The 25,781-nt window shown below is 50.3% G+C and overlaps 13 protein-coding genes across 13 annotated transcripts; 6 read left to right on the forward strand and 7 right to left on the reverse strand.

The window, feature by feature from the left end:
* Positions 1-201: 201 nt before the first annotated feature.
* On the forward strand, positions 202-1,407 carry PtrM4_122120 (DUF2034 multi-domain protein; the record flags this gene model as incomplete). The annotated part of the gene is made up of 1 exon (XM_001935465.2): positions 202-1,407. One exon carries the CDS (start codon positions 202-204, stop codon positions 1,405-1,407), a length of 1,206 nt encoding a protein of 401 aa, XP_001935500.2.
* An 860-nt stretch (positions 1,408-2,267) lies between these two features.
* On the reverse strand, positions 2,268-3,873 carry PtrM4_122130 (Serinc multi-domain protein; the record flags this gene model as incomplete). Its single annotated transcript, XM_066108504.1, has 5 exons — positions 2,268-2,492; positions 2,607-3,011; positions 3,059-3,647; positions 3,694-3,776; positions 3,823-3,873. The coding sequence occupies 5 exons, from the start codon at positions 3,871-3,873 to the stop codon at positions 2,268-2,270; spliced, it is 1,353 nt and encodes a 450-aa protein (XP_065961689.1).
* Positions 3,874-4,300: 427 nt separating this feature from the next.
* On the forward strand, positions 4,301-6,162 carry PtrM4_122140 (MFS transporter; the record flags this gene model as incomplete). Its single annotated transcript, XM_066108505.1, has 7 exons — positions 4,301-4,393; positions 4,447-4,518; positions 4,569-4,701; positions 4,750-4,854; positions 4,901-5,224; positions 5,280-5,493; positions 5,541-6,162. 7 exons carry the CDS (start codon positions 4,301-4,303, stop codon positions 6,160-6,162), a joined length of 1,563 nt encoding a protein of 520 aa, XP_065961690.1.
* A 1,181-nt stretch (positions 6,163-7,343) lies between these two features.
* On the forward strand, positions 7,344-8,711 carry PtrM4_122150 (Periplasmic protein TonB; the record flags this gene model as incomplete). The annotated part of the gene is made up of 2 exons (XM_066108506.1): positions 7,344-7,365; positions 7,495-8,711. 2 exons carry the CDS (start codon positions 7,344-7,346, stop codon positions 8,709-8,711), a joined length of 1,239 nt encoding a protein of 412 aa, XP_065961691.1.
* A 1,780-nt stretch (positions 8,712-10,491) lies between these two features.
* PtrM4_122160 (uncharacterized protein) lies at positions 10,492-12,044 on the reverse strand (the record flags this gene model as incomplete). The annotated part of the gene is made up of 3 exons (XM_066108507.1): positions 10,492-11,383; positions 11,433-11,738; positions 11,785-12,044. 3 exons carry the CDS (start codon positions 12,042-12,044, stop codon positions 10,492-10,494), a joined length of 1,458 nt encoding a protein of 485 aa, XP_065961692.1.
* Positions 12,045-12,850: 806 nt separating this feature from the next.
* PtrM4_122170 (Herpes-BLLF1 multi-domain protein) lies at positions 12,851-16,054 on the forward strand (the record flags this gene model as incomplete). Its single annotated transcript, XM_066108508.1, has 3 exons — positions 12,851-13,190; positions 13,243-15,968; positions 16,022-16,054. The coding sequence occupies 3 exons, from the start codon at positions 12,851-12,853 to the stop codon at positions 16,052-16,054; spliced, it is 3,099 nt and encodes a 1,032-aa protein (XP_065961693.1).
* Positions 16,055-16,654: 600 nt separating this feature from the next.
* Positions 16,655-17,753, reverse strand: PtrM4_122180 (mitochondrial carrier protein; the record flags this gene model as incomplete). The annotated part of the gene is made up of 2 exons (XM_001935471.2): positions 16,655-17,403; positions 17,459-17,753. 2 exons carry the CDS (start codon positions 17,751-17,753, stop codon positions 16,655-16,657), a joined length of 1,044 nt encoding a protein of 347 aa, XP_001935506.2.
* A 27-nt stretch (positions 17,754-17,780) lies between these two features.
* Positions 17,781-17,996, reverse strand: PtrM4_122190 (uncharacterized protein; the record flags this gene model as incomplete). Its single annotated transcript, XM_066108509.1, has 1 exon — positions 17,781-17,996. The coding sequence occupies one exon, from the start codon at positions 17,994-17,996 to the stop codon at positions 17,781-17,783; it is 216 nt and encodes a 71-aa protein (XP_065961694.1).
* Positions 17,997-18,566: 570 nt separating this feature from the next.
* On the forward strand, positions 18,567-19,758 carry PtrM4_122200 (uncharacterized protein; the record flags this gene model as incomplete). Its single annotated transcript, XM_001935472.1, has 3 exons — positions 18,567-18,640; positions 18,696-18,899; positions 18,954-19,758. The coding sequence occupies 3 exons, from the start codon at positions 18,567-18,569 to the stop codon at positions 19,756-19,758; spliced, it is 1,083 nt and encodes a 360-aa protein (XP_001935507.1).
* Positions 19,759-20,208: 450 nt separating this feature from the next.
* PtrM4_122210 (Ank-2 domain containing protein) lies at positions 20,209-21,149 on the forward strand (the record flags this gene model as incomplete). The annotated part of the gene is made up of 3 exons (XM_066108510.1): positions 20,209-20,267; positions 20,325-20,992; positions 21,097-21,149. The coding sequence occupies 3 exons, from the start codon at positions 20,209-20,211 to the stop codon at positions 21,147-21,149; spliced, it is 780 nt and encodes a 259-aa protein (XP_065961695.1).
* Positions 21,150-21,899: 750 nt separating this feature from the next.
* PtrM4_122220 (uncharacterized protein) lies at positions 21,900-22,554 on the reverse strand (the record flags this gene model as incomplete). The annotated part of the gene is made up of 2 exons (XM_001935474.1): positions 21,900-22,421; positions 22,477-22,554. 2 exons carry the CDS (start codon positions 22,552-22,554, stop codon positions 21,900-21,902), a joined length of 600 nt encoding a protein of 199 aa, XP_001935509.1.
* Positions 22,555-23,194: 640 nt separating this feature from the next.
* On the reverse strand, positions 23,195-23,630 carry PtrM4_122230 (uncharacterized protein; the record flags this gene model as incomplete). Its single annotated transcript, XM_001935475.1, has 2 exons — positions 23,195-23,533; positions 23,595-23,630. 2 exons carry the CDS (start codon positions 23,628-23,630, stop codon positions 23,195-23,197), a joined length of 375 nt encoding a protein of 124 aa, XP_001935510.1.
* A 504-nt stretch (positions 23,631-24,134) lies between these two features.
* Positions 24,135-25,535, reverse strand: PtrM4_122240 (uncharacterized protein; the record flags this gene model as incomplete). The annotated part of the gene is made up of 3 exons (XM_066108511.1): positions 24,135-24,616; positions 24,713-25,075; positions 25,130-25,535. 3 exons carry the CDS (start codon positions 25,533-25,535, stop codon positions 24,135-24,137), a joined length of 1,251 nt encoding a protein of 416 aa, XP_065961696.1.
* Between the last annotated feature and the right edge of the window lie 246 nt (positions 25,536-25,781).

Genomic DNA, 25,781 nt, shown 5'->3' on the forward strand with positions numbered 1-25,781 from the left:
CGTCATGTGGAGGAAGTCGGGTGGAATGGGGCTAGGCTAGCGCGTCATGTCAAAATATACGCGAAAGCGGCAATGGACCGTTCCCGCAACACTCGTTAGTCGACCCTCAGCATATTTGCAGTTGTAGGCTGCGAGCCCCCATCAATCGCTTCAATTCACTGTGAATATGTCCCACCCTTGGTGCTCGTCCCGAATACCGTGATGCGCCCTTCGCTCCTCCCGCCATGGCTCACACAATGCTCGCTGCTCGCATGGCTCCCCCGAGCTACTCCGCACCGCGTCCCTCGCCGAATCGCAACCACGTCTGCCCAAAATGCTGCACCTGTTGATATACCGAAAGTGCCGATACCTCCAAAGACAACTAAACACAACTCATTGGAGTCGTTCATCAAGTATGCCAAGCAAGCCCAGGTACCTACAGGTACGGCTGTTTACATTGGCACCCACTATGAGTATATAGTATCACTAGCCCTTATGCGCTTAGGCTTCTCAACCGTACGCATAGGCGGCAAGTCGGATGCCGGAATAGATCTTATAGGCCATTGGGTGCTAGCTCCATTGCGCGAACCGCTGCCGGTCATCATACAGTGCAAGGCACGGAAGATTCCCATCAATCCAAACCATATCCGCGAACTCGAAGGCTCCTTTCACGGCATACCCTACCAATGGAAGAAAAAGGAGGTCTTCGGTCTACTCGTGACAACCATGAAGGCTACCAAGGGCGTTCTGGAAGCGTTGAGTCAAAGTCGATGTCCTCTCGGCTTTGTGCTCATTTCTAGAGATGGGTTGATTCAGCAGTTTGCCTGGAACCGCGCGGCGTCTGAAAAGGGCCTGGAGGGAGTGGGTGTCACGGTCAGACATACACCTCGCGCTCTACTGCCTGAGGAAGAGCAACAGCAAGAAGACGATGAGTCGGGGAAACCGAAGAAGCGGTTGGCCAAGTTCAAGAACGCGGGCACAGTAAAGGATATCCAGTTGACCTGGATGGGATCGCCCATCTTTCCCGAAAGAGAGCATCTCGACCAGAAGACAATCGAACTCATGCGCTGCATTGGACCCGACAGTTATGGTGACCCATTTGTCCCTGGTGTACAGGTTCCGCGTCGAGGCCGTCAAGCGCAACTCGTTGAGGAAAAGAAGAATGTACCTAGACCTCGTGGTCGACCAAGAACACTCTATACAGAGAAAGTTCCGTCTCCACGCGGAGGCCAAATCGCGCGTGTCCAGAAGGACCATCGGGGCCGACCCAAAGGCCGGAAGAATAGACCAAAGGGGGAAAATCTTGTACCAGAAGAGGAAGAGCAAGAAACAGAAGAAGCACCGGAAGTATCAGAGATACCAAGAAAGCGGCTTGGACGACCTCCGGGCTCAAAGAACAAGCCAAAAGCACCGGTTGATACCGGATGAGGAGATGTTGGTTGCGCATTCGAATTATAGCTATCATCTTATCATTAGTGTTCCAAGCACACTGTACGTTAGACTCACACGGCTGAGTCCCACGCTACGCGCCTACCAGCCCACGGTTATTTAGATCAAGACCTGTTCATGTTGTTAGAGTCACGACCCAGGAGAACACGAAGATCCTACGGCAGCTCCCAAGACACAATTTCCATGCATCGTATACCCCCGCTATACATTCACGACCAGCATGTCTTTTTTTTCGGGCATTCAAGACTATATCCCAGCATCTGTTTTTTGTTCAACATCATATTTATGATTTCTTCTTTACACGAAATTGTTATTATACCCCGTTTGATTATCTTCTGGTTTTGAGAGGACATCTGTTTTTCAGAGCGTCATGTGGATATTTATACTGTTTGATAGTAAACCTAACATATAGAAGCTACAAATATAGAAAAGACAAGAGATATACATGAAAACACTTGAACGTAGACACAAGGAATGCAATTTGGATGCTAATAAATAAACAGACGACAAAAGAAACATTGAGAACACCCCGAACAATGCCTTGAACGCAAACCTACAAGTCCATCCTGATGATATATGCTAGAGCACCCGGGTGTCACAAAAGACTCAACATACTAGGTTACAAGGGCCACTGTAGTCGCCAGGCACGTGTTTACCCACGCTGTTGATCATTTTATGACACCCGGGTGACATAAAAACAGGCACCAACCAGCACCTTAATAATACATTGCCAACACAACGAGACCTATAACTCCAAAAACACACAAATGCACGCCTACCTCATACAAGTCATTCTCCTCAACCAGCCGCCCGCTGAGCCCAGCCGACCGTAGTAGCGCCTAATAATCGAACCGATCGGGCAGGACAAGCGGCGCAACGAGCGTCCAAGTGTAAATGCCATAGCACACCCACGCACTAATAATCTTGGCCCAGCTAGCCCAGTATGTGCGACCGACAGGGACGAAACTGTGTGACACATCTTTTTCGTCAAAGTTTGTGGTGAGCAGTGTAGCGACCCAGGTTGTGCTGAGGAAGAAGATGATGTGGAAGAGGGTGTAGTTGTACTGTGTGGCATTTCGTTCGTCGTCGCGGGGGTTCTTTTTGTTCGAGGGCTCGTCGTCGTCGGAATCATCGTCGGAGTCGTCGAGGGCCGAGGCGGGGAGGGAACCGGATTCTACGGCGGCGCGGAGTGCGGCTTGGCGCATGTCGCGGCGGGACTCAGGCTGCTGGGTAACAAGACCGTGCTCATAGTCTTCAGTGCCGACTTGGGCGTAGCCGTTGCCGTGTGGGTTACCTTGGGCACCGAGAGCGAGACCGTAAGTTGCGGCGCGCGTCGTGGTGTAGGCTACTGTGACAAATGTGACAATGGCACCGATGATGATGGTCGCTTTGCGGGTGCCGCGGGAGCGGATAAGTGGGTTGCATTGGTGGTCGTCGGGTTCCATGCCCACGGCCGACAGGGTGAGGTAGGTGCAGTAGACGGCGACGATGGCGGATTGCGCGAGACCTGCTCGGGGGTTTACGTCTTGTACAGCGGGGTGGATTGAAGCGACGGATGAGATCAGAAGCAAAATGAGGTTAATCTAGTGCTGTTAGCCGGTTTTCGTAGATGTCGTACCACTGTACTTACAGTGATGGCTGCCTGGTTCATGCCACATCCGCTCTTGGCGAAGAAGATGTACATGACAATAGTCATGGCAAATGAAGCCAGGTACATGGAAATGGCACTACCCACAAGCATGCCTGTCCAAACGCGCGACTCGGTGGTTTCAATCTTTTCCTGGCAGTACTCGGCCCAGTTGTGCGCCAGATCCACGAGCAGGATGAGTCCAATGAGGAGGAACAGGCAGGCGCCGACCATGGCGAAGTAGTTGCCCCAGACGATAAAGAACGAGTTCGGGATGAAAAAGGTCAAGACAATCATTCCAATCCATCCGAGAATCTTGGGGGCCCAGAAACCGTTCTGGATAGTTGCGCGACCGTCCTTAGAAGACCGTACTCCGATGAGCATTAGTGCCATGAGAACGTGGAAGAAACCGAGAGCGAAGTTGATGCGCTGCACCGCGACGTATCCGTAGCACTGTTCCCCGTGGCATTTGATGTCGACGTAATCCAGCGTCAAGTGGGCAAGCTTCTTCATGGCCCAGTCGGTGAGCATGATCCATGAAACGATTGAGTTGATGAGAAGAATGAGCGCGTATGCGATACGGGTCGCGATGCTACCCAGAGTCAGTGTAATCCGATATATCTACCCAAAAAGCATACCTATTCCCACACTTTCCTCCGCAAGAGCCCATGACGGCGCTGCAAGTCGCCGCGCCACAACAGGAGGCGGCGACGCTCCAAACCTGGACATGTTAGAGGCGCGCATTAATGACAAGTACATCAACATACCGTGCCCATGGCAGGCATCGCCAAAAACGGCACCGACAACAGTGCGCCCATGATGTTTGCGATAGTGTGGAGGCGTGTGTGGTGGTTGGTGTTGTGGAGAAACTGCAGGTGCACGAGGATGAAGCCGGTGACGTTCATCAGACGCCGCGCCCGCGGCTCTTACGCCAAGGCTGGACTTGGCCATCTTATCTCCGATCAGCTGGATTGCGCATACTCCACCTTCTACTTACACTCTGCGACTTCCTTTCTCGTCGACTCGTCCACACTGTCTCGCGCCTCGCTTGCTTTGCTTTCAATCAGCTAGCGTTATAGACTACTTTGACTTCCCTCTTCTCTTTCTTTCCTGTGCATATCTTTACAATCCGGCATTTCCTAACGGCTTATCAAGTGCCGATACCAGTCAGCTCCACTCGGTTGCAAACAATTGCGCATCTTATCTTTCACTTGATGATCTCCCTCCCGCAATAACCAGACGAATATGGTCACCGAAGAGAAGCCACCTGCTCACCAGAAAACCCGAATCGTGAGCGTCGCTGCAGCCACGTGCATCGCGCTCGCATGTGGGACAAATGTAGTTATGTCTCCATCAAGCCAGCAGAGTGGGATGCTAACTACACGAAAAAGTACGCGTACAGTGCGTGGGCTCCTCAATTTGCGGACAAGCTGCAACTATCTGCCACCCAGAGCAATGTCATCGTATGCCCCCCAAGCCTCATCTCGAACGCGTACCCGTCTCACGATGCTAGGGAACCGCTGCCAATCTGGGCATGTATGCCTCAGGAATACCCATGGGCATGATAACAGATCGGAAGAGTCCGAGACTCACTACCTTCATTGGAATGTTTGCATTGTTTGCGGGTTACTATCCTATCAAGCTTGGTACGACATGTCGTCTCTAGTCATCATGTCAAGTCTGACCATGTGCAGCATATGATGGAGGTCCGGGCTACATGAGTGTAGCTCTGATATCTTTTTGTTCATTTTTAAGCGGTGTTGGCAGTTGTGCTGCCTTTTCAGGCGCACTGAAAACTGGTACGTTTCATATCCAAGATAGAAGTACCGTTGTTGACCTTGATAGCCACACTCAACTGGCCAACACACCGAGGCACAGCAACCGCATTTCCAATGGCTGCTTTTGGATTGAGTGCCTTCTTCTATACGCTGATTGCTGGAGTCGCGTTCCCTGGCAATACTTCTGGACTACTCATGATGCTTGCCCTTGCTACCTCACTTCTCGTGCTAGTATCCATACCCTTTCTCATCGTCGTTGATCACAAATCCGGCGCAGGTTACGCCGCACTCCCCACTACTGAGCGACCTCGACGTGATTCTAATCTACTTACAAGGACAAAGACTAGTAGCAGCAAATATAAATCATCTGTCATTCCAGAGCAGGAAATCAGTAAGCCCCCTTTCATCATCCGTCTCTACCCTTTACACCTGCCAACCACCTCTAGCACCGTCCGAAGAGCACGATGGTCCCTCTACCGAAACATCATCCCTTATATCGTCTCTTCCCGGCGATATAATCGACAATGACGACGCGACCAGCAAGAAGTCAGCTCACAGTTGCACAGATATAACCGGGCTGGCCTTGCTCAATAAGGCAGAATTTTGGCAAATTTGGGTGCTTATGGGCCTTTTGACTGGCATTGGTCTTATGACTATCAAGTACGTATGGTTGAGACGTTCACACTAGCCATATCTAATTTCTGCAGCAATATTGGACACGATGTTCAGGCTCTCTGGAAACACTTTGATGAAGATATCGACGGCGACTTTGTTGCTCATCGTCAGTTGCTGCATGTGTCCATCATCTCTGTATGCTCGTTTCTTGGACGCCTGTCTTCTGGCATTGGTTCCGATCTTATCGTGAAGCGACTTCGCCATTCACGTTTTTGGTGTGCGGCCATCTCGGCGGCCATCTTTGCGTTGGCCCAACTAGCCGCCATTCGCGTCGAAGATCCACATTACTTATGGGTTGTGTCTGGACTCTGCGGACTCGGCTATGGCGTACTATTTGGTGTCTGCCCATCGCTCGTCGTCGATGCATTCGGTTCAGATGGGTTTGCCGTCAACTGGGGATTTATGACAATCGCTCCTGTTGTTAGCGGTAACATCTTCAACCTGTTCTATGGCGCTGTGTACGACTCCAACTCGGTGGTTGAAGCCGACGGCCAGCGCGCTTGCGAGTTGGGACTCAAGTGCTATCGGACAGCGTACTATGTTACTCTTGCCTCCAGCATTTTGGGTATCTTTGCGTGTTTCTGGGGTATCTACGGTGAACATGTAAGGAAGAGGCGGGAATTGGAAGAACACGATGCGCATAGGGACGCTTGATCCCCAAGACGTACACCCCTGTGGCGAGATAGACTGGTTCTTATAGAGTTATGAAAGCAGATGCAAGGCTCTCCTGAGCAAAAGTGGCTGCCACTGGGGTGCATCTTTTTATTACAAGCACTCGCACCTAGGTGACATAAGATACCTGACAGCGACAGTGTGGGTGAACCCCAGTATACTATTACTATTGGGCATATTTGGAGGATACAAGGACTTTTGTATACTAGGATGTCAAGTATATCATATCACCTAGGTGCTCTACAACAAAACTGCATTGGGAAAATCTGCTGCTAAGCATCGACATCACTTATATTGTGGTAGAGGGATAGTCTCAATAGTCAGAAGAGAGGCTGCCGACCCGCAATCGGTAGAGAGTAGAGAACAAGAAGGTATCCGAGTGACAATCGGTAGTATTAAGAATAGTGTGCGATCAGATGATAAGATGTCGAGCTTCTCCTCGCGGAGTTGCCCTAAAATACTCAACCCTAGCGCCGATTACCTAACGCCGAACACGTGACAAGCTACTACACCACAATATACCATCATCACCCAGGTGCTCGTAAGATTTGGGAGTTGTGCTTATCACGTGTTCTTTTGTTTCCCGGGTTCGAGTTGAGTAGTTACACTGGGTGTTGTAAAATACTTGACTGTGGGTAAGCACCTCATAGTCGTGTTTGGCGGCTATAGTGGCCTTGATGCATTAGTATGTTAAGTATTTTATGACACCTAGGTGGCTATGCTTACCAAGGTACGCATGAACAATCATCGGATATAGCCGTTCAGAATAAGTAGCGTGAGCGCGCATGATCTATCGAATACAAAGCGAGCGGATTGTTCAATATATTTTTCTGGTACAATACTACAAATAAAGAACCCTTTTGGTGGTTTCCATGGATCATATAGTGCACTCGTCCAACCGAGATGGGGCGATGTCGCGTCGTGCGAGCTTTAGCTCCACGCGACCCCACTAGATAAGCTGCCCCATGGGTCCCTGCATAAGCGGCTGTGCGGGTGGCGAGGGCTGACGACCTCACGTCCAGGCATCAAGCCTCCTACTTCTATCACGCTCTTTATCACATTAAATTCTTTTGTCCTTCTGTCCTTTCTTCTTTCTACTTTTGAAAAACTTCGCTTCAAACGGATTACCCTTTCAATAACGTAGAGAATTAGGTATCGCAGATATGCCTGCGCCACTGGCCAAAGGTGTGTACAAATAGCTTCTCCATATTCATGTGCTACTGCAGTGTTCGGGTCGATCTTACGATCTGTTTTCGCATCCCATCCCTTTCTGTTCCTTATATTTTCTGTTTTCCTTTGCCAACCTGCTTGCAGGCACCGGCTCGCCGTATACCACGCCACATCGCAATGCTCCCAACGCGCACCATCCTAACCACCCCTTGACATCAGGCCTCATAATCGCCGCGTCCGTCATCGTTGCTGCCGGTATCGCCATCTACGAATCTCCCCAGGTGCGAGCATGGGCGGACCAGACCCGTCGCAAGATCGCTGTCGCTCTGCATTCACTCGGTGACGACATTCAGCCCCGCCGACCGAGCGAGTCGTCGGATGACTTTGAAGAGAGAAAGCGGAGAAGGGATGAGCTGATTAAGAGGAATAGGAATGAGCTAATAAGGCGTGCGAGGGAAGAAGGTATCGCGGTTGATCTGGACGAGCTGGCTAGGATTGGCACCGAGAACGCTGAGGCGGCTGAGAAAAGGTCGAGGGCTGATCGGACGAAGAGCTTCGACGATCTTCTTGACAACGACGGCACTCTCAAGAACAACACTACTTCAACTGGCACCGAGACACAAAAGGGCGACGTCAGGAAGCGTGGAGCCGCTGGCTTCGCTGCTGGCGCCGTCGCCGCTGCTGCCATGGCAAACCCCTTCTCCGACGACCAAACTCTCCTCGACAACGACGACCAAGACGACGCCCCCTCACCCAAACCATTTACCTACTCTGAACCCAGCGCCTGTGAAAGTACCGCCACTATTCAACACGTCGTCCCGTCTACTCCCCCCACCGCTACCCTCGTCGACCTAACACCCTCGCCCGAGACGCCCTGCCCCGCCCGCGCCTCACCCGAAGAAACCGAACAAGCCGCCCAATCCTTCTACTCCTTCACATCCTCGCATGCCTCCCTCCCACCCCTTATCCCCGCTGCCGATGTCACCGCCGCAGAAGAAGTACAGGAAGATGAAGAACCAGAACACGTCTCCACAGGCACCCTCACCCCGCGCTCCGAGCGCTCCACAACAATGGCCGCCATCTCCCCCACCTCTTCCCAAGCCCCATCATCACCTCACGCCCCCTCCTCCGTCGTTGACATGTTCAGCATGCAAAACGACACCGACCACGACGCTCGTTCAGAAATCTTCTCCGAAGGCGGTTTCACGGATGCGTTTTCCGAGGGCGGCTTCAGCGAGTTCGAGGATGAGAGAAGGGGTGTTATGACACCGAACTCTTGGACCGATGTTGGCAGCGATGATGGGAGTGAGTGGGGTGGTGCTGCTGGTGGTAATGGACATGTTAGTCAGGTGCATCAGTAGGTTTGTGAGGTAGATGTGTATGGGGGTTGTTATGTGGGCACACCTAGGTGTCGATAAAATACTTGACATACGAGTGTACAAAGCCCACTGTAGTCGCTGTGCTGCGCCTATTAGGTGTCTACCCACACTGTCAAGTATTTTATGAACACCCCGGTGGGGGTCTTGTTGTCGTAAGATGATTGAGATGGAGAGCGTTGGTTTTTTTTTCTCACCTAGGATTCAATTTGTGGGGCATGGTGTTATACGGTCGTTTGGGTGTTTTCCTTTTCCTTTGCCTTGTTTTTTTCTTTCAGCTTCTTCATCTTAGTAGATAGAAGAGAGAGGAGGGAAAGAAGTAAACACGTTGGATAGGCTTTATATGTTCTTATCCACTCAACATCTTTCATATATAACAACGTTATTGTTAAGAATATGTTAGGTTCAGTCCAGGTCGGCGAGGTGAGGTTCGTGGAGTAAGCCCGAGCAGAAGGACCGACGCGGAATGATGATCTGTCATGTACGTCCTAAGATCATCATAACAACAAGTAGATAGAACAATAGCTCTTAGTGAAGTTCAATCCAATACAGGGTTACCTTTCGTACCTCTACTCGGTCGCCTATGGTAGTCATACCACCAGAGGAGACCTTGTTCTAACAGTTATCAAGATTATTTCAATCCAATGTCTGAAGAACTTGCAACGCTGTGTGCTAGTATAATCCTCTACTAAATACGTAAAACTAGAATTATAATACATAACTATCCCATACGTTTTATGGCATCTGGGTTTACGTGTGTTTAGTGGGTACCAGGTGAGGGTTTATTGGTATGGCGTTGTATTGGAGGTTTTACGATATCTAGATGTGCTTTGTTGCGCGTGTATGAATGAGGTAGTGGTATGGTTTGCATGGTGTGTGGTTCTGTGAGGAGGTTTGTGTGTGGGAAAACTTGGTGGGTTGGATTGAGGTTGGAAGATAGTGTCTGAGAGGTGGAAGGGCTGGATGCTGGACGTTGTGCCCAGGTACTTTGTGTGGTTTGATTTGGTGACTCATGTTTTGAGGTTGAGGTATATACTGCGCTGCAATTTGGGTACCTGGGTTGGTGTGCACGTGCTGAGGAGATTGAGGAATTTTTATTTCCCGTTCTTTTGTTAGACAGGTGTAGTTTGAGAGTGTGTGTTTGGTTGGAGGGACAGTGGGGAGATGTGTTGTGCAGTGGTTGAGCTTTTGTCATAGTATATGGGGTTGCGGGTGTGGTGCGGTTTGAAATGCAAGTGTGAATGCAAGAGTTGATGAATTCCGACGATGATTATGTGTGTGGGGTTTGAGTTGAGCGTGAATCAAACAGTTAGTGGAACTCACACATCACACATCACGAGGAGCATTGAAAAGAGCGAGTTTACAAAGAATGATACAATTGCAGACTGCATTAACTGGGGTATCGGGTGTAAGCAGTGAAAAAGAGAAAAGTCAACGCAAAACACCTGAAAACCAAAAAAGAACCCCCCAAAATCCCAATCTTGGATCATCCGCCAGCAATACTGTTGAGAGATGAGAATACCAAGTGTGCAGTCAAAGAAAGGTATTGAATATAAGCCAGTCTCACACATGCCTCCGTGTAGCCGTGTGGCGCGTTCAAAAACGGCACTGCCGTTCTGATCGCCCAAGGAAGGAAACGAAGCAGGGGAAAAACTTTTCTGTACCCAAAGAAGAAACCAGCACAACAGATCCGAAGCTTGGAAAATCAAATAGTAAGTGTTCCCCAATGCAACCTGCATTCACCACAGGGATATGAGCGTCGAAATCAGTGGCCTCGATTTGTAGACGGTGCAGCCAAGTCCAAGTAAGCCAAGGGCCCATCAATCTCTTCGTCAAGTTGAAACAGCGTCTTCCTGTGCCCACAAGCCGAGCAGCAGCCCGAAACAGCCGGAGCCGACTCTGTAGGATCAGGCGTGTAATCCGGATGGTACGGGTTGTTGTTGCGCTTAGCCACCGGAGTGACATCAGTTCTCACCATGATGCCATTGTTTTTTGTTATGCGAACCGTCTTCCTACGCTTTACCTTGGGAGGTTCAATAGCATTGTTCAGCTCTTGATCCGAAAGTTTGCGCTTGTTGCCGCCGTACGTGGTGAGGAAACAGGCTGTGCGATACAGCCGTGGGTCATACTTCCACATGCGTGACTTCGAGTCGAAAACCCATGGTCCGGGACTGTCGATGCTGTGGACGATTCGCGCGTCTGGGACAAGGTGGAGTCGGAAACCGTCCCAGGGCATGACATGGGTGATTAGAGATCTGGGGATGAAGTCGCACGCAAGCCATTCGTATGCGTGACCTTTGGCTGCAATAGTGTCCCAGCGCCGAATCTTGGGGAGAACCAGCTTCATATCTGAATTGCGGATCTCGGTAATGGAGAGCCACATGTCTGTGCCTGACGACTCCCACTGTTTTGAGGTGATGGCGGAGCGGTCTTGGGGAAAGGCATTTTTGCGGATCCAAACGGGAATGGTGACGTTGTGAATCTTTGTGGCTTCGTGGATGTCATTGATGAGGAGTGTCGTGGGATATACGGTAGTGACTTTCACTGTCGTAGCCATTTGTGCTCGCACGGTCGCGGCCATCAAACCATTGGTTTCTATCCGGGCCACTGATGCACGCATAACGATCCGCTGGCTATCGTCATAATGAAATCCTGCTCTGCGTACAGCGTGATCTAAATAGTATTAGTAATCTTGTCTATATGCACACTTGAAGAAACTTGCCGATATCGTCAAAGGCGGAGATGTAGGACGATGATTTGATCTTCTTGTTCCAAATCAACTGGCGTTCGATGCGTTCCCTTTTCAAATCATGGGCCAGGGAGAATGATCCAATAGACTGGAAGGCATTATCTGCAGTGATCTTCAGGTCTGGAAACTCGCGGTGCTTCGGGTGGGTGTCTCTGTTCACGAAGCAACAGGCAGTCTGCGAAGTCTCATAATAAGTGCGGTAGAAGCCGGATGGAAGCCTGTTGCTGTGGGCACGGATACGTTCTTCTTCCTCATTGACGGTTCTGTGATGTTTAGTTCAAGATGTTTGACTTGTATAAGGTCGCTGACATGCTGATAGGCTCCAGAAGCATCGACGTAATCTCTCTGGTCTGATTTTTCTTCAGGGCTGGTAATACGTTCTCGACAGTGTCTGGCCAGACCTCGTCGATGTCACCTTTGGCAGATATTCTGAGCTTGAGTATACGACCAAGCGTGGTGATTGGAGCCGCAGGAGGGTTGGTAGGTTCGGTCTCGTGATCTGTGCTACCGCTTGAGTCGCCTACCAATAAAGATGACGGCGTCGACGCCTCAGAGATGGGTGTATCCATGGTAAGTCCAGAGAAGATATGTGAAGATGAGAGTGATAATGATGAAGCAATAAAGAGATGCACGAGGTGCTACTTGAGTATCCTTGTTTGAGGTTGATTCAAATTGCTGATGTCTTCAGAAGTGGTGGGAGCAGATGGGAAGTTGGCTTATATGCCCATGTCTTGAGATCATGGACAGCCGAAGGTGAGAGAGCCCAGGTTGGAGCGTCCTGACGTAGTAAAGGTGGCCGATACGATCATCCCGAAGATGAACCATTACAGGTAAGTCTAAAGTTCTGACTTTGCTTACAATTCTGTCACGTCGATGACTTTACCAATCGAACTGGGGGAACCTTGGGGATCATGGCTGTGAAGTAAGGGTAGGATCGAGAGCCTGGTGTTTCGGGACGAATGTTTCTGATAAACTCAACGTCTAAGTTGAATCTGTTGTACTCCATGATTTTGATCATAGATCCTACTATCAGTACGATATAGTATTCCAGTCAGCAGTATGGCGGCGGGGCATTGAGTAATGCGACTGAGGTTTGACCGCATACATGACGCATTCGACGAAAATGGCTGAATCCACAAAGCCATCATTATTTTATCGAACATTACTACAATCCAGAATGGAGTTTGCATTGTGGTCAAGAACTTGGTGTCGGCCCAAGCAGGTCTGAGGTCATACCGCCGCCAAGCCCAGCGCGCGTTTGATTGGCAGTCGCAGCTCGCGTCTCAGCGAACTGTCACTTGCGACACGCAACACTTGACCGTTCCACTACCGCATTCCTAGATTTCACGATTCGAGTACGTTCGTTGTAGCTGCAATGAGCGCGTCTATAGAGACGGAGATTCTGAACAAGTACAATCTCTCGACGCTGTACCCCGCAGCATGGCCTGAGGAGAAGGACGCCGCCGACGAGGAGGATGAATTCGACCAACCAGCCCCCAAAGCCACACCCCAAGCAATCCGCCGGTCACGTTCACGATATTCTATTCTAGAGCCCAGTGCCAGGTTTTCACGGCAGATTCCGGGCGCTGAACGATCGAAAGATGGCGTGGAGACGCTGGTACAAAAGGACGAACAGGACCCGTTGGGCATGTACCCGAGTGTAGTGCAGGTGCTGCGGGCGAAGAACATCCAGGTCGAAGATGACATCAAGTTGCGTATGTTTCGGTGATATAGCAATACATTAGAGGCCTATCTAATAGGCCGCAGGCAACCGCTTCCTCTTGAGCTCTACTACCTTTTCGCCCTCGCTATTTCTCTCACAAGTCCACAATGAAGCATCTACAGACTCACTGCTCGCCGGTCTTGACTTTCTTTCCCGGTCTATTGAGCAAAAGTCAGCATCGCTCAAGATCCTTGTAGAATCAAACTTCGATCGCTTCGTAGGCGCAAAGGCTACAATCGACCGCGTGTATAATGAGATGCGCGATCAAGGAAAAGAACATCTAGAGCCGCCCAGTGGCCCACAACATACTAGAGGAGCAAGCCGTTCGAGCTTTTCAGGCCGAAAGACCAGCGCAAACACATCCTTGGCACCGGGCGCCGATGCTGCGCCAGTTGAGAAGAAGAAAAACGCGCTGGTCAAGGAAAGCGAATATGGTGTACATGGCATTAAGGTTCCACTCACTGAAGTCGCCGTCAAGGCAGAGGAGGTGTGGGGACCGGCGCTGAATGGCCGTGAAAGGGAAGAGACGCTCAAGTCCATACTGGAGTCTGTGGACCACCATCGAGGGCTGTTCGAGGTGGGGTCGGCCATGCAGGATGCGATACGGCGAAAAGACCACGAAACAATCACCGAAGAGTACAAGCGCGCGAGAAAGTACGCGGACGAAGCCCGCTATATAGTAGAAAAGGCCACTTCCGCTCGGATACCACTTACTGACGCTGAGATACACCAAGTTATTGTGACGGCGAGGATGTGGTCGGACGTGGAGCGACAGGTTGAGCATTTCAAGCGCGACTCTTGGAAGCGCCTGACCGCCGCACACTTTACGAACATCCAGACAAGCGAAGAAACCAAGTCGGACGAGTATTTGAGCATCATCTCCATCATGCTTGAGTTGGGTGTAGAAGATAACCCCATCTGGGTTTGGCTGCTTTCGCGCTATGAGCATCTCAAGTTCCGCCTCAACACTACATGCCAGCGATCAGTGGTTGAGATTGAGATTCTCCGCCGCCATTTGGCTAATGGCGAAAAGCCTAGTCTGCGATTGCTGCAAAAGTATCTCCGTTCAGTCCCTACTAGCAGCAACATTACTGCAGAACCATCGAAGCTGGACAACCCCAAGGTCATTGAATTCTGGGAACACGTGTATGCTTCAATGAATACCCTACTTTCGAACAAAGGTGGACTACTGGCCGAACTTGTGGAATATTGGGAAATTGCGCAGTCGTTCCTCTCTGGACGTGCGCAAAGGAATCTTCCTACTGGCTACCAAGGCCAGTCATCTGTCCATCATAGACTCACTGCCGAGAACAAGGAAGAGCTTGAAAGAGGTTTAACGGAGCTCATCACCATCCTACGAGAACATCTCTTCTCCTTCTTCTCTGATCCGCCTATTGAGGATGTATCACTGCTCTTTTCGCCACTCCCAATGTCTCCCACGCCGACAACACCAAGAACACCACTCAGCGCTCTCATGAGTCCTTCATCGGCGTCTAGGTCTCGTTTTGACCCAGCCAAAGTACCACCACCATCACCCAGTCGAGGCGAGGCCTGGGAGAAGTATGCTTTCTGGCCTCCTCACTCCAATGCGCTTTCTGGGTCACACTATCTCTCTAAGACGCTGGTTTTGATTGGCACAGCAGCCAATGAACTTGCATCGTTACAGATTCCCGAGAATGGGAGCGGTGGCCGTCTTGATGAAGCTCTACGTTTGTTGCTTGGTGGTGTGCGTGAACGCTGCGCACAGGCTGTATGTGCAGCCTGGAACACTGATGCTGAGAAGCTCAAGGTTCTTGAAGACTGGACAAGAAATGCGGATCGCAAAGATACTACGAACCTACCACAACGCTTCCTCGCAGTGCAGAGTTTCCTGCTCAACAATCTGCAGAAGATATTATATGTTGAGTCGTCGAGCAAGACCAGAGTGGATGTAGTCGTACCGCCGAGCAATAAGCTGCTCCAAATGGTGAGAAGTCAATTCGTCACGAGCTTCTACCGCACACTGAGCGGAATGGTCGAATGTGCAGAGCGAGGAAGAAAAGCCCTAGGCGAAGAATTCGAAATCAAAGGCGACGACTTAACCATTGACGGACAAGAAGACCAATTCGAAAATGATTGGGGACGAGTCGACTCCAACAAAAAGGCAAGTTCTATCATCCCCATAACCTCACCATCTACTAACAACCCCCAGTCCAACCGCCTCCTCCTCACCCTAGCCAACATGACAGCCTTCCAATCAGAAATAACCCCCCAACTCCTCTCCCTCTTCGAAACCCTCTTCAGCGTCCAACTCAGCGACGAAACAAACCGCATCCGCGACGTCCTCTCGCAACTTGACCTCCAACTCTTCCGCTCCTACACCAAACCACACGCCACAAAAATCCACGCCACAATCGAATCCGGCATCTTCAGCCCCTCGTGGGCTCCCGAACCTAGCTCAGGTTCCAAATCCGTAGCCGACCGCGACCCAAGCCCCTACGTCTTCTCCGTGCTCCTCGACCTCGTAATCGTGCACACGGAATCAAGCACCACGTCCGCGCCGCTCACCCCCCGCATCCTGCGCTCGTTGTTCGAAGCCACAACCGCGTCTCTCATATCGACATTTCAGTCGGACAATCTACCCACCATCTCGCTGCCGCAGCTCATGCAAGCGACGCTGGATGTCGAGTTCATGGCGCAGACGCTTGCGAGTTATACCACGGAGAAGGCGAGTCAGATCCAGACGGATATCTATCAGGTGTTGGATCAGAAGACGGATAATGCGGCGAGGGTGCGGTTGCAGGAGGAATTGGGTAGTTTGAGGGTTGTGCTGAAGAGGTTGAGGGAGGGGACCAAGGTGCAGTTTGCGTGTTTTAGGAGGGTTAAGAGGGGCACTTTGGCCGGTGGTGCGGCTGCGGGGGAGGAGGAGAGGGGGAGAAGGTAGGTTTTATGTAGATGAGGAGGGGGATGATGGGGGACGCACCTAGGTATCATAAAATACTTTACATAGGCGTGTCTGGCTACTACAGTGGCCTTTTTGCACTAGTATGTCAAGTATTTTATGACACCCCGGTGGATGGATAATTTTGTTTGTAGCTTGTTTTTCTGTGCGCTGTGTTGTGTTGGTGAATATCAATTGAATACTACTGCTACTGCACCTACTGTTCTTGATTCGCTTTCCACGCCATGCACCACTTTTTGTTCTTGTCAGGCTGAGAGTGTAAAAGTCCTATATATTACACAACAGAAAAAAACATCGTCTAAAACTATTCGATCTACGCAAAATGCTTCTCATCATACCCCCCTACACACCCACACACGTACACGCAATGAATAAAACGCCACTGATGCATCCCTCTATGCCTATTTGTATCCCAATCATACGAAAAAATAACCGATAACCAATATCTTTACAAACATTTCATACACATTTCAAAACAGTAAAAAAAACCAAAGCATCCACCCCTACGACGATTTTCACACATCCTCTCCTGTCCGTGAGAGTGGATGTTGTTCAAAATACCGCAAGAGCGTCTGATATAAGACGAGCATAGTACCAGATTGAACGCTCGTCCAGACAGCGCGGGGCCCCACACCTCTAAACCAACCGGCTATTCCCTCAGTTTTGTATATAATCTTGAGACCGGTTATCACAGACGATGTATCCAAGGTAGCGGCATTGTGAGCTTTTAGCGTTGTAGAAGGCGAGGACGTGGAAATGGGTCTGATTTGTGTTGATTTTGATTTCGGCTTCTGTGATGTTGCGTGTTTCGACGACGACGATGTGAGGTTCGTTTTCGGTGCTGTCGGCGCACTACTACTCGGCGACGGGCCGTTGTGTTGGGTTTGGATGCGAGTTTTTACTACGTCGAGGGGGGTTGTCATTACGCCAGCCATGCCGCCTGCGGTTGCGGCGGTAGCGATTTCAAGGGGAAGGCCGATGTTATTTGAGCCCATGTAGGATTTTGCCCATGCGCGCTCTTCCTCGTAGAAAGCGAATTGGAGGGCGGAGAAGGGGAGGTCGCGCCAGAGAGTGGCTTTGTAGCCGTGGAAGAGGGCGCTGTAGCCTTCAGTGCGAGCGATGGTGCGGGCGGCGTCGATGGTAGAGCGGTAGTTGTAGCCTGAGTTGAAGTAGGGATTGTTGTAGCGTCCTTGTAATTGGAGTCGCGTTTTGAGCACTTCAGATGGAACGTATGCGGGTGCGGCTGCGAGGTCGGCGATGAGACCTGCGAGGGTGGTTAGTGTTTTTCTTGTCTGCGGGTTGTCGACATGTTTTCGTACCGGCTGAAAAGTATGCGACTGATGGGGTGACGCCCATGTCAATCATGGTGCGCTTGGTCCATTCGTAGGCTCCGAAGAAGCATACTGTGCCAGTGAACGATCCGAGGAATGCTGGCTGTACTCCTCCGTATAAGCCCTTTCTGAAACCTTCCTGCCGCCATATGGTGTAGTAGGTATTCCCCATCGAAGTGTACTTTGGTGGCATATGCGGGTCGCCCTGTTGCCGTGTCTTGACAGTGTCCAGTGAATGCATCAGCATGTCTCCTGTTGTACCGCCTATACCTCCTGCCAGCATTGCCTGTATTTGATCAATTGGCGTCTCTCATCGCTCCAGGCTAGGCATCCTCACATGTAGATATGGCGGCCGGGCTGCTTCATGGTCTACCTCATCCTCGGCCTCGATTGCTCTCCGCTTGGTATCCTCCATGGGTAGTTCGACCACTTTTTGTGTATTTGCGACATTCCTCCGGCTACCATCGGTGAGATTGCTGGTCGAGTCTCCGTTGGTGAAGAAGTTGGCCACGCGGGCAAGTACCATGAGCGCTTCAATGGCAACGGCACTGGATAGAGGACGGTGGGGATGTGATATGAAAATTTGCACAGAATGAAGAGTGTAGGATACGAGAGTATTATTCAAAGAGTGACGTTGCTCTATGCGGCTGTGCGATGATGATGATGATGGTCTGGAAAATTTCGGCCAAGACCGGGACGGCACCAGACCCCTGCAATCAACAGCAATCAGCTATCAGGCACAGGGACCAGATGACGGCCTGAGGCGAGGAGCCTTGAGCACTCTCCCTAAATTCAGGTACCGTTCCCCCTCAGACACGAACGGCCGCTGTTTATGCCATATTATCCCTAAAATACGCCGTGATTTTCGTGTAGATCAACAAGCAACTAAAAGTCTCATAAGCTAAACCCCGGTACAGCTTAGCGCCCACTGATCCACGTGAGACCAGCCATCGTGTTTACAATCGCGTACCGATAGCTTTTTCCATTGACCACCACGGTATCGCATCGCCATTTTCGTTGACGGCACACCTTTCGCGCTTGCCATTTCCATTATTTTGATCGCAACGTTTACGCGACTTTACCCATACCCCTCACCATGTCTCAATCGTGGCTCCAAAGGAAGCGCAAAGCTGAATTGATTGACCTTGCGCAAAAGGCCAGACTTCCAGAGTATGTCCATGATGGCTGGCGCGCACAGGTTGCCATTCTAACGCACGATTTGCAGCGCCGACGGCCTTTTGAAGGATGATTTGGTCGAGATGCTCGTGAACCACCTCAACTCCAACGAGACGTCTTTTGCCAAACACCCAGATTTTCGCGACTACTACGGTAGGAATGGATCACCCATTAAGCGCGAGCGAGTGTCGCCTTCAGCTCCTCCGACTGCCATCAAGTCGACGCGCCGCCGGACGCTCATCAAGGAGTCTTCGTATGTTACCTTCAGAACGCGACGCGTTACGCGCCGAAGCTAACACTGCCGCAGTGAGGAGCGCATGCCAGAACCCAGCAGCGTTGTAGCGCGTACACCAGTAGAGCGCGCGCCAGTGGAGCGAACACCAGTAGAACGCACGCCGGTAGAACGCACACCTGTTTCGCGCACTCCGAGAGCCCTTCCTCGCCGTGTCTCCGAGGTCGTTACCCAAGTGGACATTCCTGCATCGCCCGCGCAACTCGCCGAAGTTGCCGACATGTCTCTCCAGGTGGCCAAGGAAAAGGCTACTGAGTTGTGGGACAGGACCCGCATCGACGAGCTGAAGGAATTCATACGCGAAAACGCAAGTTCAGTCGCGACCATCCAGACCATCATCCTCCTCATCGAAGCCGTGGGATTACAGTGGAACACACTCGACACCACCGCCATGTTTGCTACCCCAGACGTATTGAGCTCGTACTCGGATAGCCCGCACGTCATGGGACCGAACGGGTGGGCATTGCTCACTGCCGGCTGGTGGGCGCCTGCTACTCTCTGGTCATTGACCAGCTGGGTGCTGCCGCTTGTCTTCTCCTACTTTTTCAACTTGACCCTGCGCACAAACACATCACGCAAGTCATCCGACAGCCAATACCCCGCTGACCCCCTCATTTTCAACATTACGAGGGCTATATTAGCCTACAGCGCGTATAGGGAGACAGTCAACACTGCCCTGGTTCCAGGCGCATGGGGTCCTTTTTCGGAGTCTTCTGTCGCACGTGTTGGAAACCACGTACCAGGAGGATACTATGGTTTACAAATCAGTTCCCTAGTTGGTATACTGGTGAGCCTGTACGACGCCGCGCTAAAGAAGTAGAATTTGTACATGAAATAGGAATCATCGAGATCGATCCTTGTATACTTAAAGGAGTTGGGGATGCGGGGCTTTGGATCTTTACGAGTTGACCTTGCTCTGCTCTGGCTGCAGCGGGGAAGCGGCGTTCAAGGCGCACATGTACTGGGCCTCGGCCTTTGAATGCTTACGCTCTTGCCATTCAATACTGTTATTCCATCATCTGCCTTCTGTACTCACTTAAGTAGTGGCAAACTACAACTCCGATGTGGGTATCTACATCTACTGTGGCCATCTGAAACTTGCTTGTCACGCCACGTCGCGTGTATTATCGATAAACCTCAAGCGCGAAACATCCACGCTACCTCCCCCTCTAGCTCATCCCACTCCACAACAGCTTCCATAGCATTTTCGAAACAACACATCTTCTCCTACAATCAACTTCTTTCAACTTTCTTCCAACAACCAATCAACATGGCGAACAAATTCATGAAAATGCTGGAAAGAACAAACATGAGCGAGCGGTCAGGCCGGTATGCTATGCACACACTCTACGAACGAGAGCAGCACTACTAACAGCAGTCATCAAGCACAATAGAAGATCTTGTAGAGTCCAACGACCAGCTTAGTGGTTGGGATGCTATGCAACTTCGAGGTTGGTCGCAACAGAACCCTACGGTGCCTAGTCGCGATCTCACCGACCCGCTTGGTCAGGCTTTCCTTAGTGCATTCAAGAAAGAATTCGACGCGCCGAAAAACTACATCGAAACCATGATCAAAGCACTTGGAGGTACTGAGGAAGCACGCAAGACTGTTAGAGACGATGTTTACGCAAAGCGCTGGGGACCGACCAAGACGCCCGTCTACAACCTTTTGCTGCCCGCGCTTCACATGCTACCGAACAACCAAGAGGAGATTCTAGACATTGCTCGCTACCTTGTGAATGATCTCAAGGTACCAGTCGAAGGCAAGGATGCCCTCGGCTGCACCGCTCTCTTCTGGGCCATATCCACAAAACCCTATGTCCAGCCGGAGTTTGCGCAAATACTATTCGACGCCGGGGCTTCTGTCAACACGAGGAGTCGCTTCGGCAACACTGCCGCAGCTGAGATCAGTCAAGCAGAAGTCCATGGAGATACCACCAAGAACGTGCGAATGATGAGGTGGTACATTGAGCACGGCGGCGACGTTGTAACCAAAGATACGGATGGCATGAACCCCGAGACTATTGTGGAAATGATGCGTGCAAAGGTACCGGGTATGTACAATGTTATCCAGGCGGGGAGGGGGCCAAGGAATGTAGATCAATGTACGAATTGCGGAAGAAGGCCCCCAGGCTCTGTTTGTGGCCGATGCAGGCAGGCCAGGTACTGTTCGACTTTGTGTCAATCTGCGGATTGGAAGATGGGACATAAGAAGGTATGCAAGGCTCCTTAAGGAAAGGGGGATTTAGACTAGGAGATTCGGCGATATCATACATGGTTATGTAGTAATATTTAACCGACCTATTCCCCTGCTCTGCCACATGTGAGCTGTCGACATATGTAACCCAGCCTTTGGCTTCGATATCACATTCACATCTTCATTTTAGATATATACCGGAGAAAATTGTAACTATCTCAGATATCATTCAGAATGAGACTAGATCTCAATGCCGACTCTTCACGCTTCCCAAAGTGTGTACCCCTGCATCTAGCGACACACGAAGAGAAGCGAGCCTCCTATATCTTTTTTTTGCATCAAAGGCTTCCTTGGGATATATTAAATGACGCATAAACTCTGTTTCTATGATCCCTCATAGCCGTTGATGATTGTAGACGCGCAGGCTACTAAAAAAACTATAGAGTTACTACAGGTGTTGGAATAGCACCTTATCGACTTTCTTGTACTGCTGTTACAAAGAATGTGTAGTGGAAATTTGCTAATCAGTATCGATGTCACTTCTTTATATGTAGAATGGTCATATATGGAGTGCATATGAAAGGCTTGTATTGGTACTTAATCACTTTTGGAACTACCTAGATCCCGTTTCTTATTCATCCAATGTGGAGATACTCTTCGGTTTGCTTTTCAATCCTTGCCGTGAAGGTGCCTGCCGTCTTGCAGTTACCATGCTAATCAGAATCGCTGGTATCGGCGAAGAAAGCGCGAGTAGCGTCTGAGAGTTAGCCGGTCACATCATCGTCACCAACTCCCTTTCCATGCCTGAGAGAAAGGTTCAAACGCTTGTGTTTGCCCTTCTTTGCGCCATCAGACTCATCATCAGTGACCTTGCGCTTCCTACCAGCCTTAGCATCGTCCTTGCTGTTCTTGTTATCCTGGCTGTTTTGGCCCTCAGTGTCGTTGTGATGATGCGGTTGGGTGGTATCGTCCGCCGATGTGACATATCCAGTTGCACAGTGTAGATGTAGATTCGCATCGGAAAGATCTTGAAGGATCTTCTCAATGTCCTTGCCGAAAGTCGATAAAGCACTCTTAGTGGTCTGATCAAGACCCTTGGTTGACTTAAGGCGCAGCAACTCTAGGTACATCTTTTTCAGGCGATCCTTTGCTTGATCCTCGCAAGTCTGAGCACTGGAGATGGCCTGCTTCGCTTGCGTAAGGTTGCCGTGGAGATAGGCCAAGAAGTCAACCACCTTGCTCTTGACTATCTTGAGAGAGTCGAATCTAGTGGGGGAGAACTGCATCTATACATGTTAGCATCTTATTCCATGAACGATTTTCCAAGTGTCTCAAACTTACGAAGGAGTCTTTCCAGATCATGTTGCTGATGTACAGTATGGAGTCGTTGCCTTCCATCGAGCTGTTGGATGCGGCCATTTTGGAGAATCGTAGTCTTGGATGTTTGGCATGGTGACACTATCAAGTTATCAGGAGTAGTTTTGGAGAGTAACAATGAGGGAGAGGTTTTGAGGTAGAGCGTAGATATATTCAGTTGACTTAGCGTGGGCACTAGCTCGGACACGTGACAGGCGGCTTCACTGAAATGTTGAAATGTTGAAATGTTGAAACGTAACAATAGCGGGGACACAAGCGCCCTCGCATGAAAAACAAGATAGCAGCTGAAAACTCCAGCACTCCAGATAGCTCGCCCAGAGTTCGCGATGTAGTATATTTCTACACACGTATAAGTAATCAAATTCACAGGTCATATGTCCTGTCTCCTAATATAAAAGCTAGGACCACGTTCGTTTTGTCACCTCTTTCCTTTATTTCTTTTGATGATGGTCTAAATTCACTGTTGAATGGTTAACCAGTGCCCGAAACATCATGTCCTTGTCTGACATACATAGAACCCATCGAAAACCATACTACTTTATGCAAACTCCCGTACGTATCTCCACCTGAGTTGATCTCGGTATACTCCATGAACTTCCCATGCACATTAAAACTGATGTGCTTCTTATCCAGCTTTGTGCCCGTGGTTTGAAGCATTGCTTTGATGACGTTGTTCGTGCGGTCAGCCTTGGTTGCACTCTTCGTTAGCATGCAAAGCTTGCTCGATAGCATTCAAGATCTCTTCGTTGGTATCCAAAGCTTGCTCGATAGCGTCCATGACCTCCTTGACGGTCTTTTGCCCATCTTTGAGCTTCTCGTTCTCGACGGATAGATTGCCCTGTTTCAGCGTCTTCAAGGTGCCCAAAACGAATTCCAAGTTATCCTTAGCTTTCCGCGAAGTTTTAAGGACTTTCTTCGTGGATCGGGAGACTTGACTCTGTTTCCCATGTGGCTTATCTTCGGATGCATTTGATCCCTTGTCGTTTGTCTCCGGGGCCTCTTTAACCGTGTTAAAGACGTCCTAATTCACGAGTCATGGTAAGCTCTAAAATACATGCAAAGCATAGTTTGGATCCACATACGTTAAATGCCTTTGACTGGTCGGAGTTTGTAGCCATTGTGATATCGACGGCGAAGGGTAGAGAAAAGGGTTGTACACTTCTGCAGGTGGCTATACGTCTGTTTCATGTGCGTGCGAAGATTTTCACCTCCTCTACAGTACCATGGTACCCATCCTTGGCGTCTCAAACTGAAGAACCATCGATTACCTGATTTTGACGAGAGCTCTACCGAGCTTTTCCACACTTGCCTACTACGGTACCCAGCCTTGGCGTACCACACTGAGGAACTATCAATTGTGCAACATGCCTGGGTAATGTATGTATTATAAAATCTGAAGAACTACTGAACTCATCGGGGAGGAGCTATATACTTCGGTATGGTCCACACGGTCTTGCGCCAAGCAGGCCACGTGACGTGTGGCAGATTACCTGATTTCGACGAGAGACCTACTAAGCTTTTTCATTCTTACCTCAGCGTAACTTTACTTAACCCATGATTGTTCTGCCAAAGAAAGGCGTGTTAAAAGCCTTAGCACGCTGAAGATTCGCGATGTTAGCTCTCTATAATTCCACTCGAACCGGGGATACAATCTTTCCTTTCAGCACCATCTCCATATCTTGGATCACCATGTCAATTGGCGTCATGTATGCTACTGAATCTTGTTCGTGGCCGAATAACAACCCTACCCACTTTGCCTCCATAGCGACATCAGTTGGGTCAAGAAGCACTACGCTCCCGGAGTCTCCAGGACGGCATGGCTCTCTTGCTACGTATCCCCAACGTGGAGTTATGGCCCAGCTATAGCCTGGTTCCTCCGGAGTGACTGCATATTTTCTGGATATTGCGCCTGGAATCTCTGAGGGCGTACTGTCCGTGAAAGCGTTAAGAATGGAAACGGTGCTGTTGACCTCGCCGAACTCCCATCCGCTTGTTCGCCCCCGAAACGCCACTTGGTACTCTCTTCGAGTATCCAGGACTACATACTCGTTCGCCGTTGATCCATCTAATAGCCGCGTTTTGGTTGACTTGCCGCCTTTCCTCTCTTGGGGCTTAGGGCGGATGAGGAGGTTGTTAGGCGCATGGTCCTTATCCAGTTATACTGCTGCCCAGTCCAGCAGCCAATTACCTGTTTTCGTACTTTGGTAATCGATAGGTGCTATGTGTAGCCTGTGACCTGATGTGGCAAGCGCTGTTCCGACTTGGAGCGTGTGCTTTGCCACAAGATCGATCTCCTCTTCTTTACTTAACAGCGCGGCCTTCAGGTCGAATACTCGTTTCACGGTATTCTTGAGAGTACTTGTTGCGGTCTCTTCCCTTGTTCCTTCCACCAGCCGGTCCAGATGTGCTTCAAGATGCTCTAAAAGATACTCGAAGGCGTCCTTATCAGCTCTCAGACTCTTCTCTGGTTCATGATGATCGTCCTCTGTAGGGCTAGTGAATCTTGGCATTGCTAGCCCTGGGGGTAGGCTATCTGCGGTGACGCTTCTTCGGTTGTCCATCACTATACTAAGTGTCAGCCTATCAGCTCCAACTCTGATGTTTTCCCAAGACTTACCTGCAATGTCCGAACACGATGGTATGGCTACATGGTGGTTCGTGATGGCGAGATTCAGTGGCTCTTGCTGTCCTTCGGGAACAAACTTGATGAACCCGCCCAAGGTGGCACCACCTTTCAACCCTGCAGGCCCAAATGATGCGCCCATTTCCAAGTCTGGAGCGTGGACAGTCATGTCGATAGCTCCACTTCCTGTCAGTCTCCAATCCTTGGAGTAGACGACCTCAGTCTGGAAGCGGTTCTTCGAGAGTCTCTCGATCTCGCGGCGACCAACGGTTGCCCAGTATTCGTCATCTGCCTGGCCCGATCCTATGAGGATCGTTACGGGCCATTGCTCCCTCGTCTCCACGGTGCCGCGATGGAAAAGTCCAACGCTTGTCCATGGTATGCCCTTGCTGCTTTCCATCTTCCGCAGGTGTGAACGGTCTGTAGGTACTGTATTCCAGCTACCTAATCCAGATGCTATTTACAGTCGAGATGAAGAGAAGAAGAGGAAAGTGGGCGGCCATCCCGCTTTGTTTGGGTTGGCGCGCGGCGCACGGTGCACGGGCTGCTGGGGGAAGGAGTGATAGAAGGAAGGAAGCGACTAGGCCAGCGGCCTAGTCATGTGACCTAGGGCTCAGCCCGTTACAGCAGGAATGCAACAACATCG

The sequence above is a fragment of the Pyrenophora tritici-repentis genome, chromosome 6 (assembly GCF_003171515.1).
Source record: "Pyrenophora tritici-repentis strain M4 chromosome 6, whole genome shotgun sequence".
Taxonomy (NCBI): Eukaryota; Fungi; Ascomycota; class Dothideomycetes; order Pleosporales; family Pleosporaceae; genus Pyrenophora; species Pyrenophora tritici-repentis.